This window comes from Canis lupus, chromosome 1 (genome assembly GCF_048164855.1).
Source record: "Canis lupus baileyi chromosome 1, mCanLup2.hap1, whole genome shotgun sequence".
Lineage (NCBI taxonomy): Eukaryota > Metazoa > Chordata > Mammalia > Carnivora > Canidae > Canis > Canis lupus.
The window spans coordinates 14,461,248-14,477,685 of NC_132838.1; the positions used below are offsets into that span (position 1 = coordinate 14,461,248).

The 16,438-nt window shown below is 45.6% G+C and overlaps 1 protein-coding gene across 5 annotated transcripts in view; it reads left to right on the forward strand.

The window, feature by feature from the left end:
- Positions 1-3,945: 3,945 nt before the first annotated feature.
- The window catches only part of BCL2 (BCL2 apoptosis regulator), a 169,873-nt gene continuing 157,380 nt past the window's right edge, over positions 3,946-16,438 (forward strand). For 4 of the 5 annotated variants that reach the window (XM_072821333.1, XM_072821362.1, XM_072821351.1 and 1 more), the window contains exons 1-2: positions 3,946-4,740; positions 4,967-5,824. In XM_072821333.1, the coding sequence (XP_072677434.1) occupies positions 5,249-5,824 (576 nt within the window). In that variant the 5' untranslated portion in view covers positions 3,946-4,740; positions 4,967-5,248. Of the gene's footprint in view, positions 4,741-4,966; positions 5,825-6,674; positions 14,055-16,438 lie in introns of those variants that run through there. The other variant, XM_072821343.1, reaches the window with a different exon arrangement.

Consider the following 16,438-nt stretch of genomic DNA (forward strand, 5'->3'; position numbering starts at 1 on the left):
AAACATTTAATTCTCTGCTCGTGTTTTATTTCACTTTAGATGCCAGGTCGTGAATTTGAAAGGAAAAATTGCCACAAGGAAATTTCCTGCACTCGTCTTTGTGAACCAGAAGCAAACATGATTTGCCCGCTCTTAAACTCACACAACAGAATGATTCAGCTGCAGTTCATTACCTAGCTTCAAAGGTTGTTGCTTAATTATTCTAAACACTTTTTGAGGTTTAGGATTTACCATAAATTAGTCAAGTAGGTTTCTCTGTTTAAACCAAGGCCTGTTGCTCTAGATTTGGCAAAAGTGCTTCCTTGTGATGACAAGGATGGTTTGAGAGCACATAGTGGACAAATTGGTTGCAGTCATTTCTGTAGCAGAAGACAGGCGCTAGAGCATTAATGAACTGGGAACAGTATTACTGTTAGTAACATTGGCAATTAGTATTATAATATTCTGATAATTACGAACAACAAAGGCAAACCATGGGAAAGCAGGTGACACTATTGCATAAGAGTTCATAATCTTTTTTTTTTTTTAAAGATTTATTTATTTTTTCATGAGAGACAGAGAGAGGGGGACAGAGACCCAGGCAGAGGGAGAAGCAGGCTCCTCATAGGGAAGCCCAATGTGAGACTCGATCCCAGATTCCGGGATCATGACCTGAGCCGAAGGCACGCACCCAACCACTGAGCCACCCAGGCATCCCAAGAGTTCATAATCTATAAACTATGTCAATTATATCTCAGTAAAGCTGGAAATGATAATATAGAAGACGCTTGAAATTGGAAGTCAGTGTTTTGGATTGCTTGGGCAGGCCTGGGGGATATTTTCTTAAGCAGTTTTTTCTTTTTCTTTCTTTTTTTTTTTTTGCAGGTTAAGTGACCTCTATTTGTTCTTCCTCATTTATTTCCACTTTAGTTTGCCTAAATGGTTCCGACGTATTTTATATTTTTAACTCTTTCACCTTATCTGTTAGTTGTCAATTCCCTCTCGATTAATGGTGTTTTTCTACCCTCATTTTATTTTTATTTAATTAAGGATTTTACTTATTTGACAGAGAGAGGGGGAGAGAGCAAGCATAAGCAGGGGGAACAGAGAGAGGGAGACGCAGACTCCCCACCAAGCAGGGAATCCCCGATGTGGGGCGCCATCCCAGGATCCCGGGATCAAGGTATGAGCTGGAGACAGATGCTCCACCCACTGAGCCACGCAGGCGCCCCTCTATCCTCATTTTAGATAAAAAGTTTAATAGTAAGATTTACTACATGCCCATGTGTCCAGATTAGAATAATGTCCTTTTTGAATTTCATGAACTTTGGATGTGTTTATGCTGGTGATGGATGAAGAGAATTTTCTGAATGATACTGTTAAACATCAACCAGTAGGTGGCGAAAACTGGCAATAAAAAGCTTTTTGTTTGGCAGACTGGAGAATAAAGAAGGAAAACACAGGCCTTTCAGGCACTTGATACAACCTCCCTCCCCTGCATCTTATTCTTTTCTCTTCCTGGTGCCACCCTGCTCCTAGGATCCAGCCAGACAAAGCTGGCAGAAGGGTAGTCCATTGGCTCTGAAAAGCCCACGGTGCATACAGGTGGAAGGTGGTTGGAAGGCCTGAGGCACAGATCTAGGATTCAAACCCAGGACTCCTGACTCTGGCCGGGGCTCCCTCCTCTCCCTCCCCAGTACCCAGGGACAGTTAATCCACACACTGCCTACAATACCCCCCCCCCGATACTTTAAGGTGGAATCTAATAACCAAGTCTGAACGGAGGAATGGCTTCACTCTTTAGGGTTTAAGAAAATTCAGAACATTCCTGGGAAATATATCCTTAGTCAAGGACCGTAAGGCAGACCTGTCCTGAGAATGGCTGCTGATGGCCAAGATGCCACTGAAAGAGTAATTGTGAGAAAATCTGTTAAGTGAGCCTCTTTGGGAGCCAAGGAGGGGGCAAAATTCAGGAGGCTTTTCTTGCTCTGGGAATGGGGGGGGGGGGATCCATTTCCTTCTAGGGGCCGTCTTTGCAGAAGTACAATTTCTTTCCAGCTCTGCCCTCTCATTTCCTCACATGCTGGGTCTCAGAAGCACTAAGGCTTTCAATTCCTCTTAAGTCATTTTGGGGGGTTTAAGACAAGCTTCTGAGATCCTTAAACTATCATGTTGTGGCATTAGTACAGGTTTCTTTCTTTTCTTTTTTCTTTTTTTCCTTTTTTTTTTTAGTACAGGTTTCTACTCTTTCTGTGAGAACATACCTCTCAGATTAGGGGATGCCCAGTGTCCATCTCCAGGCCAGAACCTGCCTCCCCCCCCCCCCCCCCAGGGCCACATCACAGCCATTAGAAAGCAAAAAGGAGCATCTTCCTTCATTCCTTCTTGCCGGGCTAAGAAGTTTGTATGAGGCACCCATTCCCACATGCAAGAGGTTGGCACGTTGGTTGATTGGGTATGATAAATGAAATGAAAATAATTTGTGCTTATTTTGCTTAAGAATGCATGCTTTGATTTCAGACTAGGAATGAGACAAAATAAAGATGGTGTCAGAACATGTTTGTACACATTGCAGTGCTCATTTGTCACGTCTCTATGAGCACTATAATCCGGCATCCGTATATATTTGTATTTGAGCCCTATTAGGTAAGCTGTCCTGCTTTTAGCAAACATTTTTTTTTCTTGGCACTCTGTTTGTCAAAGACTTTCTGAGGTGAAAAATAGTTAAACACGCACAACTTGTTTGCCCTCTTGTGCACTTCTCCTAGGGGCTATTCGAGCAGATGAATTAAAGAATGTGTGTGCTTGTGTGTACAATAGATGTGTGTATGGCGTGTGTGTGTGTGTGGACGAGAAGGTGCAGCCCCCAGCACCCGCTGCTAGGGGACCCCGCGGGCCTTGGGAAGCCCACCCACGCCGGTTAGGACCGTGGGCCTGAAGGCGCCGAGCAGACCCCCAGCGTCCAGCCGCAGCCTAGCGCCAGGACCCTCGGGGGCAGAGGACAAACATGGACTTAGCCGTTTGCAAGCCCTTGACATCCCCGCCTCGCCCCTCCCGGCCCGCGCAGAGCTGTGTCCGGCCCTGGGCACGGATGGCGTCTCCAGGGCGGGCGCTGCGCCCGCACACCTGGGACGCGACTTGCGAGTGAACCCGGCGCTCGCCGGGGGCTTCCCTGGCCCGTCCCCGGCCCGTCCCCGGCCCGCCCCGCCGGAGGGCATCGCCCGGCGCCCCCGCTCGGGGCCGGCGTGGGCCTGGGTCTCCGCCCGGCAGCTGCCGGCAGCCGGCACCGCGATGTGTGCACACGCACACGCACACGCGCACGCACACGCGGCCCGAGGGGTCGGCGCGGCTCCCGCGCGCAGCAGTGCCCCGGGCGCGCCCGCCCCTCGCAGGCCCGAGGAGGCCCCTCGCACACCCACCGCGCCGCGGCCGCGCGGGAGGCCTGCGCCGCCCGCGCCACCCACCGGCCGGGCCCGGCGAGCCAGCGGGCGGGCGGGCGGGGCTGGCGGGCGGGGGCGTCCCGGGCGCGCCCTCCCCGGCCGCGGGCCTGCGCGCCATGTGTCCTCGGCGGGGCGCGCGCCGCTCCCGGCCCGGCCGCGGCTCCTTTAACCCGGGAAGGCGAGCGCGGCGGCGGGGCGGCGGGGCGGCGGGGCGGCGGGGCGGCTCCGAGGAGGGCTCTTTCTTTCTTCTTTTTTTGAATGAACCGTGTGACGTACGTACAGGAAACCAGTCGCTCAGAGAGAATGAAGTAAGAGGCCAGGCCCCCCCGCCCGCCCCGCGCCCGCCCCCTTCCTCCCCGCCCCCGCCCCCGCCGCGCTCCCGCCCGCCGCTCCCGGTTTCCCCGCCGAGCCGCCCGCCGCCGCCGCCGCCGCCGCTGCCTGCGAAGGTGCCGGGCGCCGGGCCCTCCCCGCCGGCGCGGCCGTCATCGCCCGGAGCGGGAGCGGGCGCGGGCGCGGGAGCGGGAGCGCGGCGGGAGCGCGGAGGGGGCGGCCGCCGCCGGCGCCGCGGCGCAGGAGCAGGAGGAGGAGAAAGGGTGCGCGGCCCGGAGGCGGGGTGCGCCGGTGGGGTGCAGCGGAAGAGGGGGTCCAGGGGGGAGAACTTCGTAGCAGTCATCCTTTTTAGGAAAAGAGGGAAAAAATAAAGCCCTCCCCCGCCCGCGCCTCCTCCCCACCCCTCGCCGCACCACACACGGCGCGGGCTGCTGGCGCTCGGCACCCGCGGCCCCGGCGCGTCCCGCCCTCCTCTCGGGCGGCTTTTCGGAGGAGGCGGTCGCCGCTCGGAGTTGGATCGGAAGAGGGCTCCGGTCCCCGCCTGCCTCCCGCGGAGGAGCCAAGCGGTCCCGCGGGCCGAGATCCATGTCGGTGCCCGCGCGCGGCTGTGCGTGTGTGAATTGCCAGGAGGGGGGAGACCACCGGACTCGTGCACACGCCGGGCTGGACGTTGCGATTCATCTGCCGCCGCCGCCGCCGCCGCCTTTCCCCCTCGTGCTCCTGAGCTCTCCGGTTGGGATTCCGACGGATTGACATTTCTGTGAAGCAGAAGTCCGGGGACCAAACTGGAAATTCTCCTGATTTTTTTTTTTTTTCCTTCCCCCTTCCCTCCCCCAACTCCTGGTTTCATTCGGAAGTTTCAGAGCAGCCACAACCGGAGAGTCCCGAAGATTGGTGGAATCTTTTGCCTTATGCATTTGTTTTGTTTTCACAAAAAAAAAAAAAAAGGGAAACTTGACAGAGAGGATCATGCTGTCCTTAAAAAATACAAGTAAGTTCTCTGCCCAGGAAATCGGTCTAGTGTAACTTTCCGTGGAAACATTTGCGATTTTTCACTTGAGGTGCATTCGAGTTAAGTCTAATTTCCAGGCAGTTTGATACATTTCTTTTAAGCCGTGTGACCTGTAGTGTGTGTCTGTGCCCTGCTTTTTCCCCCCTCCCGGTGTATGAAGGAAAATGCACCTGATTCTGACATAGTTTTCTTTTTGACCTTTCAGCATCGCAGAGGAAGTAGACTGATACTAACAGTAATTAATAATCATGTGCCTCGTGAAATAAAGATCCGAAAGGAGTTTAAGTAAAAATTTCCTGCATCTCATGCCAAGAGGGAAACACCAGAATCAAGTGTTCCGCGTGACTGAAGACACCCCCTCATCCAAGAATGCAAAGCACATCCAATAAAATAGCTGGATTATAACTATTCCTTCCTTCGGGGCCGCGGGGCGGGAGCAGGGGCGAGAGGTGCTGCTGGTACCCGGCTGCTCGTGCCCCGGGGAAGGATGGCGCACGCTGGGCGAACAGGGTACGATAACCGGGAGATAGTGATGAAGTACATCCACTACAAGCTGTCGCAGAGGGGCTACGAGTGGGACGCGGGAGAGGCGGGCGCCGCGCCCCCGGGGGCCGCCCCCGCGCCGGGCATCTCCGCCTCGCAGCCCGGCCGCGCCCCCGCGCCCGCCAGGACCTCGCCGCCCCCGCCCCCCGCCGCCCCCGCCGCCGCCGCCGCCGCCGCCGCGGGCCCCGCGCCCAGCCCCGTGCCACCTGTGGTCCACCTGACCCTGCGCCAGGCCGGCGACGACTTCTCCCGCCGCTACCGCCGCGACTTCGCCGAGATGTCCAGCCAGCTGCACCTGACGCCCTTCACCGCGAGGGGACGCTTTGCCACGGTGGTGGAGGAGCTCTTCAGGGATGGGGTGAACTGGGGGAGGATCGTGGCCTTCTTTGAGTTCGGTGGGGTCATGTGTGTGGAGAGCGTCAACCGGGAGATGTCGCCCCTGGTGGACAACATCGCCCTGTGGATGACTGAGTACCTGAACCGGCATCTGCACACCTGGATCCAGGACAACGGAGGCTGGGTAGGTGCACGTCTGCTTGAATGGGAGTCTGGGCTGGATGTTTCAGAGCTGAGGCTCAGAACCCCTGGTTGGAGTGGGGGGGGGCCCTCGGCCCCATGGGGCTGGTGAGCCCGGGAAGAGCAGTCGGGTTGCCCCCCCGCTGCCCTACCTCTTGCCCCGGCCGCAGCGCTCCCGGCCGGCTCTGTTGTGGATGATTTCTTCTGGCCCAGAGTGTTTTCCTTACTTGCCAGCCGTGGAGGGTTAAGGATCCAGCATTTGCTATCCAGTGGGATCTGGGGATAAATGGTATCCCTTCGGGCTTTGTCAAACTGGAGGTCCAGGGATCCTCCTCCAACCCCCAATCCCACCCCCACCCTCACCCCCACGGCCGCCCCCTGGACTACCGATGACCCAGACTCCAGGTCAGGTTAGGTTGGCAATCGGCTTCTTAAACTAAGTTCCACACCCCCCCGCCCCCAACCGTGGGGTTCTTATTTATACTGCAATTTGTGAACTACCCAATTAGAAGAAGACTTCACCAGAGGACCAAAGGCATGCCTTTTCTGACTCACTGGGTGGGAGCTACCCAAAGAGGAAATGCAGTGTAGCCCCTTTCCCTGGAAAACATAGAAGTGTTTGCAAAGAGGTAAGTTGACTTTCCGAAAGTCCGAGGACTCCATCCTGTGGGGTGTGGCACATGAGTTCCCTGTGGGCGTGGCTGAGTGTCTTGAAGAACTTTGGGGCTGTGGATACTTCATCTCATCAGTGACATAATTTGCCCTGGCTGCAGACTTTGTGTTCTGTTTCTGTACCTGGTGTATGATTTGGAAGTTTATGGTAATTATAGTATCTTTTGCTTTTCGCCACCTAGAGTCCACATCCTTTGATGGTCTCCTCTGCTGAAAAAACTTGCGTCTACAGTGTCTATATAAAGCATAGAAGCATTGATTCTCATCTGTGGATTCTCTCATGCTCTGACTTTAGTTGTAGTGATCGATGCCTGTAGCTTCGAAGAGCATCTGCGAGGTGTTTTGTTTTGTTTTTTTTGTTGTTTTTTTTTTTTTTTCTGGTGCTCTGTAGAGCTTCCATCACGTTACCATAAAGTTATTTTTGTGTGTGTGATTCTTTGGGGGAGGGGGTCCAGATCCTAAAACTGAAGAGTTGTATTTGAGATCTGCATCTGATCTATAAAGTTATTAATTTATGGAAAAGTAAAAGAGAAATCTTGTCTGAAAGTTTTTCAGGCATTTTGTTTTAATTTGAAGAATTATTTTTGAAAAAGGGTGCAACACGGTGCTTCCTTGTATAGTCTCTAGGGAGAATGAATGATGCTTTTATTTTATAGGGCCTTCCAGGAGCACAAAGCCTAGAAATGACTACAAGTGGATTCAATTTCAAGAAGCACATTACATATTTTACTACAGTTTACAAGTGTGCTAATATTAAGGCCAAGAAAAAGGAGAAAAAGCCAAGAAAGTAGATGGCTGACATGAAAATCTGATCCTACTTGATCAAAGTTAACAAAATTTTGATGCCACTGTTCAGTGTTTAAAAGTACAATATCCCCATTTAAATTTCTAACACTTAAAATGCTCTTCGTGAATCTTTTTTTTTTTTTTTTTCAAGATCCCATATTGTCAGATCTTTAGTATTTCTGGAAGAATTCACTAAAGGGTAAAAGAATATTTTTGTTAAATATTTGGTTAAGTAGGTGTTTTATTTAACCACCATAACCACCATAACCAAACAGGTAGAGGTTTCCAGGCTCCAAGACCAAAGTAAAACTCATTTGACAGTTCTACTATTTCATATTTTTATGAAAAAATATTTCAAGATTTTCTTTCTCGTTGAAAGAAATCCAAGGTGGTAACTGTCATCTGTTAAGAAATTTAATAAAAAGATAAGAAACAGACATGTGTTTATGGATAGACATTAAAATATAACCTTGGTCTTTGTTTTGTTGCATTGTACGGTGTTCACGTCTCATGCGAAGGAGTTTTCTTTTTAGATGAAAAAACTCTTTTTAACTCACTTTCAAAATAGTGTCTTCAAAATAGTAGAGCCTATCTTTGTGGTCAACAGGTATCTGAGATTGATAAATGTAGAGGCTATATTTTATGATGCCAAATCACAATGACACATCGTAGAACACGATAAAGAATTTTTTGACAAAACCTCTCACTGCAAAAATAAATCATATAGGGGCACAAATAGCTGATGGTAAAATGTGTAGTTTGCAGAACAACATATAGATGGATGACTATATAGGAAGACAAAGGAATTTGGCCAAAAAAGTATGTATCAGGAAATGTAATCACAAATGGATACTTTGGAATAAAAGTGGTAGCAGTTGAGAGTTATAAATGATTTACCTGTTCTTTCAAATGGGCACGACTAATCTAAATGTCTAGTATGGCATGTGGACAGATTTTCCCCCCAAATTTGCTCCAGTCAGGGTTGCATCTCTAATACTGTGTTGCATCTTATAGCATAAAGTACTCAATGCCAGTGGTCAAGTTTCAGGAGAGCACTAGTCACTTAATGACTTGTGTGGCTTCTAGGACTCAGTGGATCAGCTCATCTACTGCATATATAATAATGGGCGCTTAGATTTGAAGTCACTTTTTTCTTTGCTGATGTTGATAGAAATCAGACTCCTGAGATTAAGGAAAACTGGTTGTATTCCATAATCCATAGCTTGGAGAAAGCGGCGTCTTAGAATGACAGGCGTCTGAGGGATAGTCCCAGAAGCCTACAAATTAAATAAAGACTAAAGAAGAAACTGGGTTAGAATGGAGTATGGCTTTATTTCTAAGTTCGAATAAGGCATTGTGAAGGAAGCAGGACAGAGGGAGTACAAGACAGCCTTAGTTCTAGGAAATGTCTGAGACCCTGCTACTCCAAGTGTGGTTCACAGACCAGCAGCAGGGGCATCACATGAGAGCTTCTTAGAGATGCACGATCTCACGTTCCACCCCATAGCTAATGAGTCTGAATTTGTGGTTCTTAGGAGATACAGGTTTTTAGGCATGTTGGAGATGTTGACTATTACCTGCTGTTGGTTCCTGGGGCCATCTTTTAAGAAGAATGACAGTCTGTGGTGGGTCCTCCAGTAGCCCATTGATTCCAGTGGTCTCAGAGGTTTCTAATATTACCATACTGAATATTTACCAGTTGTTCACTAGTATGATATGATCCTTGGATGAAATAAATTGGAATGAAAGAGAGGAGATAAATTATTGTAAACTCCGTCTTCCCAAGAATGTTTTTCAAGGTAGCTAATACAGTTTGTATTGGCATTATTGATTCCAATAAAGTAACACAGCTTTTCTATTCCAATTAAAGGCAAGAGACTTAGCTCTTTAGATAGCTCCATTAGTTATTATTTTATCCCCTCATAACAAGGTTTGAGTTCTGTAGAGATGCCTTGAGTGAGAGTGCTTCAAGGCAAAGGGGCTCTTGTAGGCAAAGGGTTGAGATACGGGGAAGCTGATGGTGAGTGGAATTGGTAGTTCCCCCCAAGCTGAGCAATGGGATGACATTCAGCTTCATGTCTCAGAAGAGAGTGAGGTGTGGGCTATTAAAAGAAAGGGAAGCCTTAAATAAGAGATTAGCTTCATTCTGTTGATGAGATGGTGTCATGACTTTTCTTTTCTTTTCTTTTCTTTCTTTTCTTTTCTTTTCTTTTCTTTTCTTTTCTTTTCTTTTCTTTTCTTTTCTTTTCTTTCTCTTTCTTTCGTCTTTTGGTCTTTTGGTCTTTTGGTCTTTGTGGTTTAGGAAGACAGGAACTTACTTCTCCACATCCAGTAGAGGTTAGCTTCCTTTTTACTAGTTGGTCAGCAAGAGTTTCTGTCTTCTGTTGGCAGTCCAGACCCACCAAATATACTTGATTAACTGGAAAGCAGCACCATTCTCATGCTTGTGTACGAAATACGTGAAAAAGCATCATTTTCCTAGTGGCCAAGTATCAGCTGCTCATGGCCAGTTTTGGCAGCAAAATGATAGGGATTAAAAATAGTCTGAAGATGATCCAGTCTTCAATAGTACATTTGATGATGAACTTTCCTTGGGAAAGTGCATCTTTCTGCCTGCGAAGAATCACATGACCCCCTGCAATAATTTATTCTGTAGAAAAAAACACACATAGTCTCCCCTAGAGTTTGCAAGTCACGTGCTGTTGAGTGATTATATTTGTGGACCTTTGTAAACTGTTACAATTCACTTAGTTCCCTTTTCTGTTTTAAGGTTTTCATTGCTAGTCAATGTTGGTTGCAAACATGGCTTTTCTTTTGTGCATCCTGTTACTTTTAGCCGTGCTTTCTAGTGAGAGCTGGTTGGTCTTTTTAGCAATCCTTAATTGAGCTGGTACCCTTCAGATTGCTTAAATGTCATTAGGCCACACAGCACACCAGGTAACAGAAAGCCACAGGTTTGTTTGGCGCGCGTGTGTGTGTGTGTTTAAAGTAAACTCTTACAGTTTTCCCTTATCTCTACTTCTAGTCCCAGTCAGCTGTTTGGAGGGATGATAAACTCACCCGTTAGGCAGGTGTGTGGGTGCTGTGTGTCGCTCCTGCTCAGCTCTCCCCATGCCCATTTCTGAGGTCACTCATCGTGTCTTAGCAATAGTTGAGCAAAGCAATACCTCAGCACAAATGTGTTTGTGCTGGAAAAACAACACTGTCTTTGTAGTGTACAAGTAGAAAGGTTCCCCCCAGAGATATATTGTATTTGAGGTTCAAAGGTTCTGTTAAACCTTTTTAAGGTAATCTAATATCACCTTATTCAGGTATAGCTATAACCTTGCAAACCTTTCCCCCAGCTACATACAGGAGACCACTCAGTGAATTTACTTCACTATGAAGCGTCTCTTTCATTCTTCTTGGTTTGATTCAGACAATATTAGTGTTTGACATCTCAATAGGATCAATGATGAAAATCCATCCAAGGACTGAGACAGTTGTTTGACAGACATTATTGCAAGCCTTTATGTGCCTGGTTCTGGGTTTGGTTGGGGACACAAGAAAGGGAGCTTTACCCTGCTTTGTGTGACCTCACAGGCTGACGTTGTAGGTGTCTAAGTAAACTCATAGTACATGCAGCCCGATAAGCATGATCCTAGGTTCTCAGATTTAGAGAGAAAAAGGAAGAAAAAAAAAAAAAAACTAAGTATATATTATTTTGCATACATTTCTAACTTTGTCTAAAAAAGTTGCTTCTAACCATATGGCTGTTCATGTGTGCATTAGGTCTTATTTAAATAGGATAAATGTAGATAATTTAAAAAATACTGTACAATACTGACACACTTTTAAGAGAACTGAAAGGCAAGGGGAGTTCCCTTGTTAAATATTTATCCCTGAAACCCTCTTAATACACATTAAGAAGACTTAATAAACACCTGTCTTCATTTTTTAAAAAGTATTTCATTCTTTGTATGTAAAAGACAATCAAGGCTTTGAATAGGATGATTAGAATAACTTAATTTGAAGAACTATCTTTCTTAAATCATCCTTGCATACAGAAAAATACAAGTTGATTTTGCACAGAACAGGGGCTCTTCCTCTGGGAGAGTTAAAAAACAAAAAAGCTTTTGTTTTCTTTTGTTTTAGGTCATAGGACTGTTTCGATTATTAAGAGGCTTCTCTTCCAAAACTCTGTTTATAGAAATTTCCAGTCCACTGTAGCATCTGTGTTCCTGAAGGGCAGGTGTTAGTTACACTGTCTAACTGCTTGCACTCCTGGTCCTCTTTCTTTAAATGGAGATTGTAAAACTTTTTGAAATGACAACAAAGCCTTTTTCATTTTAATATTTGTTCTGATATATACTCGATTCTATAGTGCCAACGTTGTTTCTCTGCTTTTTATTTGCCAGACAAAAGATAAACCCAGCTGTCCTTCAGTAAGAATGATGACTGAATGATTGTTTCTATCTCTCCAAAGCCATTTGGGCTTTCTCAGGGGGACCCTGGCTCGTGACTGTCCCTTACCTGCCCATCATCCCGGCACTGGGCAACCTCCTGGATGTAGCTCCTTCTGCCCTCCCAACACGCGCAGGGTAGGATTCACCTGAGCAAAGAACACTATGTCTCCATACCAGCAAGAGGGAGCGGAAAACACTGTGGCGAGAGCTAGAATAGAACCTCCACTCACATCTTGTCACAAGGAGCTGGGCAAGGCTCAGTTCTGTCAACAGATACGATGCTTTCCCCAGAGGTCATGAATTGCAATCACGCACAGGATAAAGGATAGAATCTGCCAGCAGAACTTTTATTTGCTCTGATCCGTGCAGTGTGAGATGAGAGGGGTTATACTCTAGCCATAGATAAGTTTTGTCTAACTTAATTAAAATAACTTCTATTCGAGACTACTTCCCCAACTACCCCTTAAGCGTGTTTGAAAGGGAATGTCCCTGCTATGCTGGTGTGACCATTTATAGCACTATACCAAGAGCTACTTGGGTGATTTTCTTGGGCAATTGACAGGATTCTGTGAGAAACTTCTCTACAGAACATGGACCTCTTTTCCGCATGACACATGGAACACGCACTTCACTAGGAGACTGTTTGGAAAATTTTGTTTTCATCCTGCTCCTCGTTTTGCCCTCGGAATGTCAGGGATAGAGCCATATTCCATTTATAGTTAATAATCAGCTCATCAGCTCTCTGGGGCTTCAACATAATGAGTCAGAAACTTATGACTGACCCCACTCTCCTCTTTACTATGCCTCCTGAAAACAATCTGAGGACCCACTGTGTCAAGTGAAGCTTTACTATTTCAATGGAGATTTTTCCATTGAGACTAATGCAGCTTTCTTGTGACAGTTCCAATTACTATATTTCTCTCTTTTTAACTGTCTTCTCTTAAGCTGTGGAAGTATCTAGAGTTTGTGACTTAGGATGCTTAGAGTACCAAACAAGGATCAACGTTGCAGGCTATCTCTTCTTGACTGTTTCCATCTCTTCTTGGTTGAGAATGAAGATTGCTTTAGCTGCACAACACCATGAATGTTGTATCTATGTAGTAACTCTGAAATTAAATTTCAGCCAGATAGTCCATTCAGGTGCATTTGAATTTTCCAGGAGAATCTGGAACAGATACTTAGTACTCTTAATTCACTACCTATTTGCTATATATATTATCCTCCTGCAATTAGAATAGGAATAAAATTAACTGCACATTATATCATCAGCTTTAGAGATTATTTTATCCCTTAAGAAAAAAAAAAAAGGAAGTCCATAAGTGATGCCAGTTGGCACTTTTGAGTCTAAATTTTCAGGACTATCTCCTAGTCATTTCCCTTATGAATTCCTGCTAGCATATCTCTCTCTTTCTTGGTCTCTTGTTTTAAAACTGAAAGCTTTTAGAGGTGGATTTGAGTTTTTGTAATAACAAAATTATAAGTATAGTGAAGCAGAGCCACTTACTAAATATTTAAAGTGACCGTAAAAGAAGGAAACGGTATGAAGACGTCTTATCAAGGCAAACAAGCAATTGTTCTTAAAACTGAACTCACAAAGGGCAGGGATGGAAACAAAAAGAATTATGAAGATCTTGTGATGTCACATATCATGCACCTTAATTTTTTCCCTTGAAAACAAATTTACTGAGGGCTTACTATGTGCAAGGCTCTCTGCCACGTTTTAGTTGAGTAAAAAAGTGTGTAAGACCATCTTTGCCTTCAAGGAACTTACCAACCATTAGTGGGACTAAAAAGATGTAAATTGCTGTAGTCTCTGCCACTCTTTAGTGGATGGAGAGATCTGGCCCAGGATATGGAAGAGTTTCATGCAGGAGGGAGTAGGTAGGAGATGTGAGGAGAGGACATTTAGATAACTGGGCTGGAGAAATTAGAGCAGACAGGAATGTATGAGGCGCAATTGAGCAATAATGGGAATAGTAGAGTGACTTGGTGGAGGCATAGAGATCTTTCACAAGGTATGGCCAGGTCCTAAGTTGAGAGCTTTGTATTTAACTTGGTAGATGTTGAAAGGATAGTGGAAAGTGTTCTGAGGCAAGACAGGATGTGCAGGGTTGCAGAAGATTGCTGGATGGGGGTTTGAATCATGGTGGCAGAGTGGGGAATGGAAAAGATGGGGCAGATGCGGGGGGACGGTACCGAAGGGGAACCAAAGGACTGAGAACAGATTGAAGAAGCAGAAGACTGAAGCCTGAAACCCAGCTGGTTCAAGAGAGATCTTGTTCTCAAGAGAAAGAGGAAAGATAAGAACAGTTGCTGTTTTGTATGGGTAAATGTGATGAAGTTAATTTTGGACATTTGCAACTTGAGTTTCCAGGAGGATTTCTAAGTGGAAATGCCCAACAGCAGTTGGCTTTAAGGATCTGGAGCTCAAGAGAGAATTTGGGGCAAGAATACAATATGCCATTCCCCCCAAATTGGGTAGGTTTTCTATTCTTGCATTTCCAAAAGTGGTCCTAACTGCCCTTGCTGGTTCCATACTGCTTTCCTTCCAAAGTCCTCTGTAGACTTCCACGGATTGGACTGAGGGGATTTACTTGGGAATTAACTGTTCAAAGCATGACCTGCCTACTTAAACCATAATTCAACTTGAGTCAAGTGAGTATTGTCCCAGTATCCTAATAACAACCACCATTTATAGAGATGTTGTAAAATTGAAATGTTCTCCTTCGGGGTGGTACTGCATCAGTTAGTAAAATATTTCTCCTATTCTATTTAACCTGTGTCTCACAGAGTAGATTGTATGTATGCACAGTCATTGAATGAATTAATGAATAAAATTGATTGAATGAATGAATTAATAGAAGATTATGGAAGAGGCACTTTGAGCATCTAACTCATCCTAACCAACTAAAGTTCTCCTACTCTCCTTCCTAGAGAGTTTGTCTATGTGTTCCAAATGTCCCATGTCACAGATTCATGACTACTTAATAGAAAACAAAAAAGAAAAATACCTATTGAGTGTTTTGATTTCAGTGCTCATCACTGAATTGAAAAAGTATGTCAAAAAAAAAAAAAGAAAAAGTATGTCATTCGTACGCGAAGAGAAGTCTTGATTGTGCTTTACATTAAATGTTTGACGTTAATAAAGTCTTTAGTGCTAACGTTAGATAGGAGGCGATGGGTTGTCACAGTATATTGTTTATACACGAATGTGCACAGTCTGTCTATATGTGTTTAGCTGCTCCCAGACGGTTCAAATCTCAAGCCCAGTGGAAGTCTTGATGTCTGAGATTTTCATCACCTTATCATTAAAGGAATCAGGGCTTGTCCAGGGTTCTCACAGTGGGAACAAGGTGGCTCCCCCCTAGTTAGTGTTGTCGGTCAATATAAAAGAACTACAGCATAAAAGTCATAGGGATAAATGATCCTCTCATTCTTCTCCCACAAAAACAGGCAGCCAGTTGAAGGTGGAAGTCAGGAGAACTCAGTGTTCCCAGAGATGAGAGAACCTAAGATTTTATTTCTCCAGACACTGATACCCAAGAAGACCACCAGGGGTGTCATGGATATAACCACTGGCCTGGCAGCCTTGACTAAATTCTCTATTGCTTGAAGCAAGAATCACAGCCTTTCTGTGGTTTTAAGAACTGGTGGAATTTGTATTTTAAGAACCCTCATCCCTTGGCATGAAGCAAACTCAAAGCATTATTGCTCATCATTTGTCATCTGTTTGAGAAAGATCGTATGATTTGTTTACTTGTAATGAAGCTTGACCATACTTCTCCAGGGGCTTTTTAAAAAGAAGGATGTGTCAGCTTGCAGATTTGTCCCCATGAATGAAACCACAAGCAAATTCTCTTCTCTCTCCCATCCTCCCTCGTTTCTTTAGTGACCATCTGTGCATTATGTTACCATTGCCAGACCCTCTTCAAGTGGCTTATCTATGAGTGAATTCAGAAACTTCAAATTATAAAGGACACCCAGATAATTGGCCTGTTCTCCAAAGTATGTGTCCCCTGTGCTGCTGCCAGATTCCTTCTTAATGAATACATCCAGTGACAGTGGGATTCTTGAGCTTGTCCGTATCCGTGAGAAAATGAGCTTCCCTGCTTTGTAACAGCTTGTGGCTCAGGGAAAAAAAATGACAGCCATTGCACAAGTCTCCTTTGAAAGTCGTCTTCTTTCCCATAAATGATACTTTGAGAACACACTTAAGGGGTTATTAGTTTTCTATTTCATGCTTGGCCTGTGTGTGAGAATAACACCAGCTGTCACTGCAAATCAGTAGCTAAACACGCTTTGTCTGGTTAATGTGAGCATTTAATATTTGGCTCAATTAAAAATTAACTGATGAAAGTACATGTCAAATGGAAATCGAAAATACCTTTGTAAGGAATATTGAAAGGGCATGACCAATGAGGAAATTAGTGGTTTTAAAATGTGGAGACTTTGGGGAAATTTAGAGTCGAGACACTTGACTCTTCCTTCAGACCTCTCTACCTGTTTGATACTGAAAAGGATGCCCTCATTCTTACTATGAAGGACCCAGTTGCATCTCTATGTTTTCTACAGAGTTACTACAGTGTTGTGTTTTGTTTTGTTTTGTTTTGTGCTGGAGCATACAATTAAAGCACACAGAACAGGAGATCGGTTATTCATTTGTCCCACACATTTTTTTTTTTTTTTAAATTAAGCACATGCTATAGGCCAGGCCC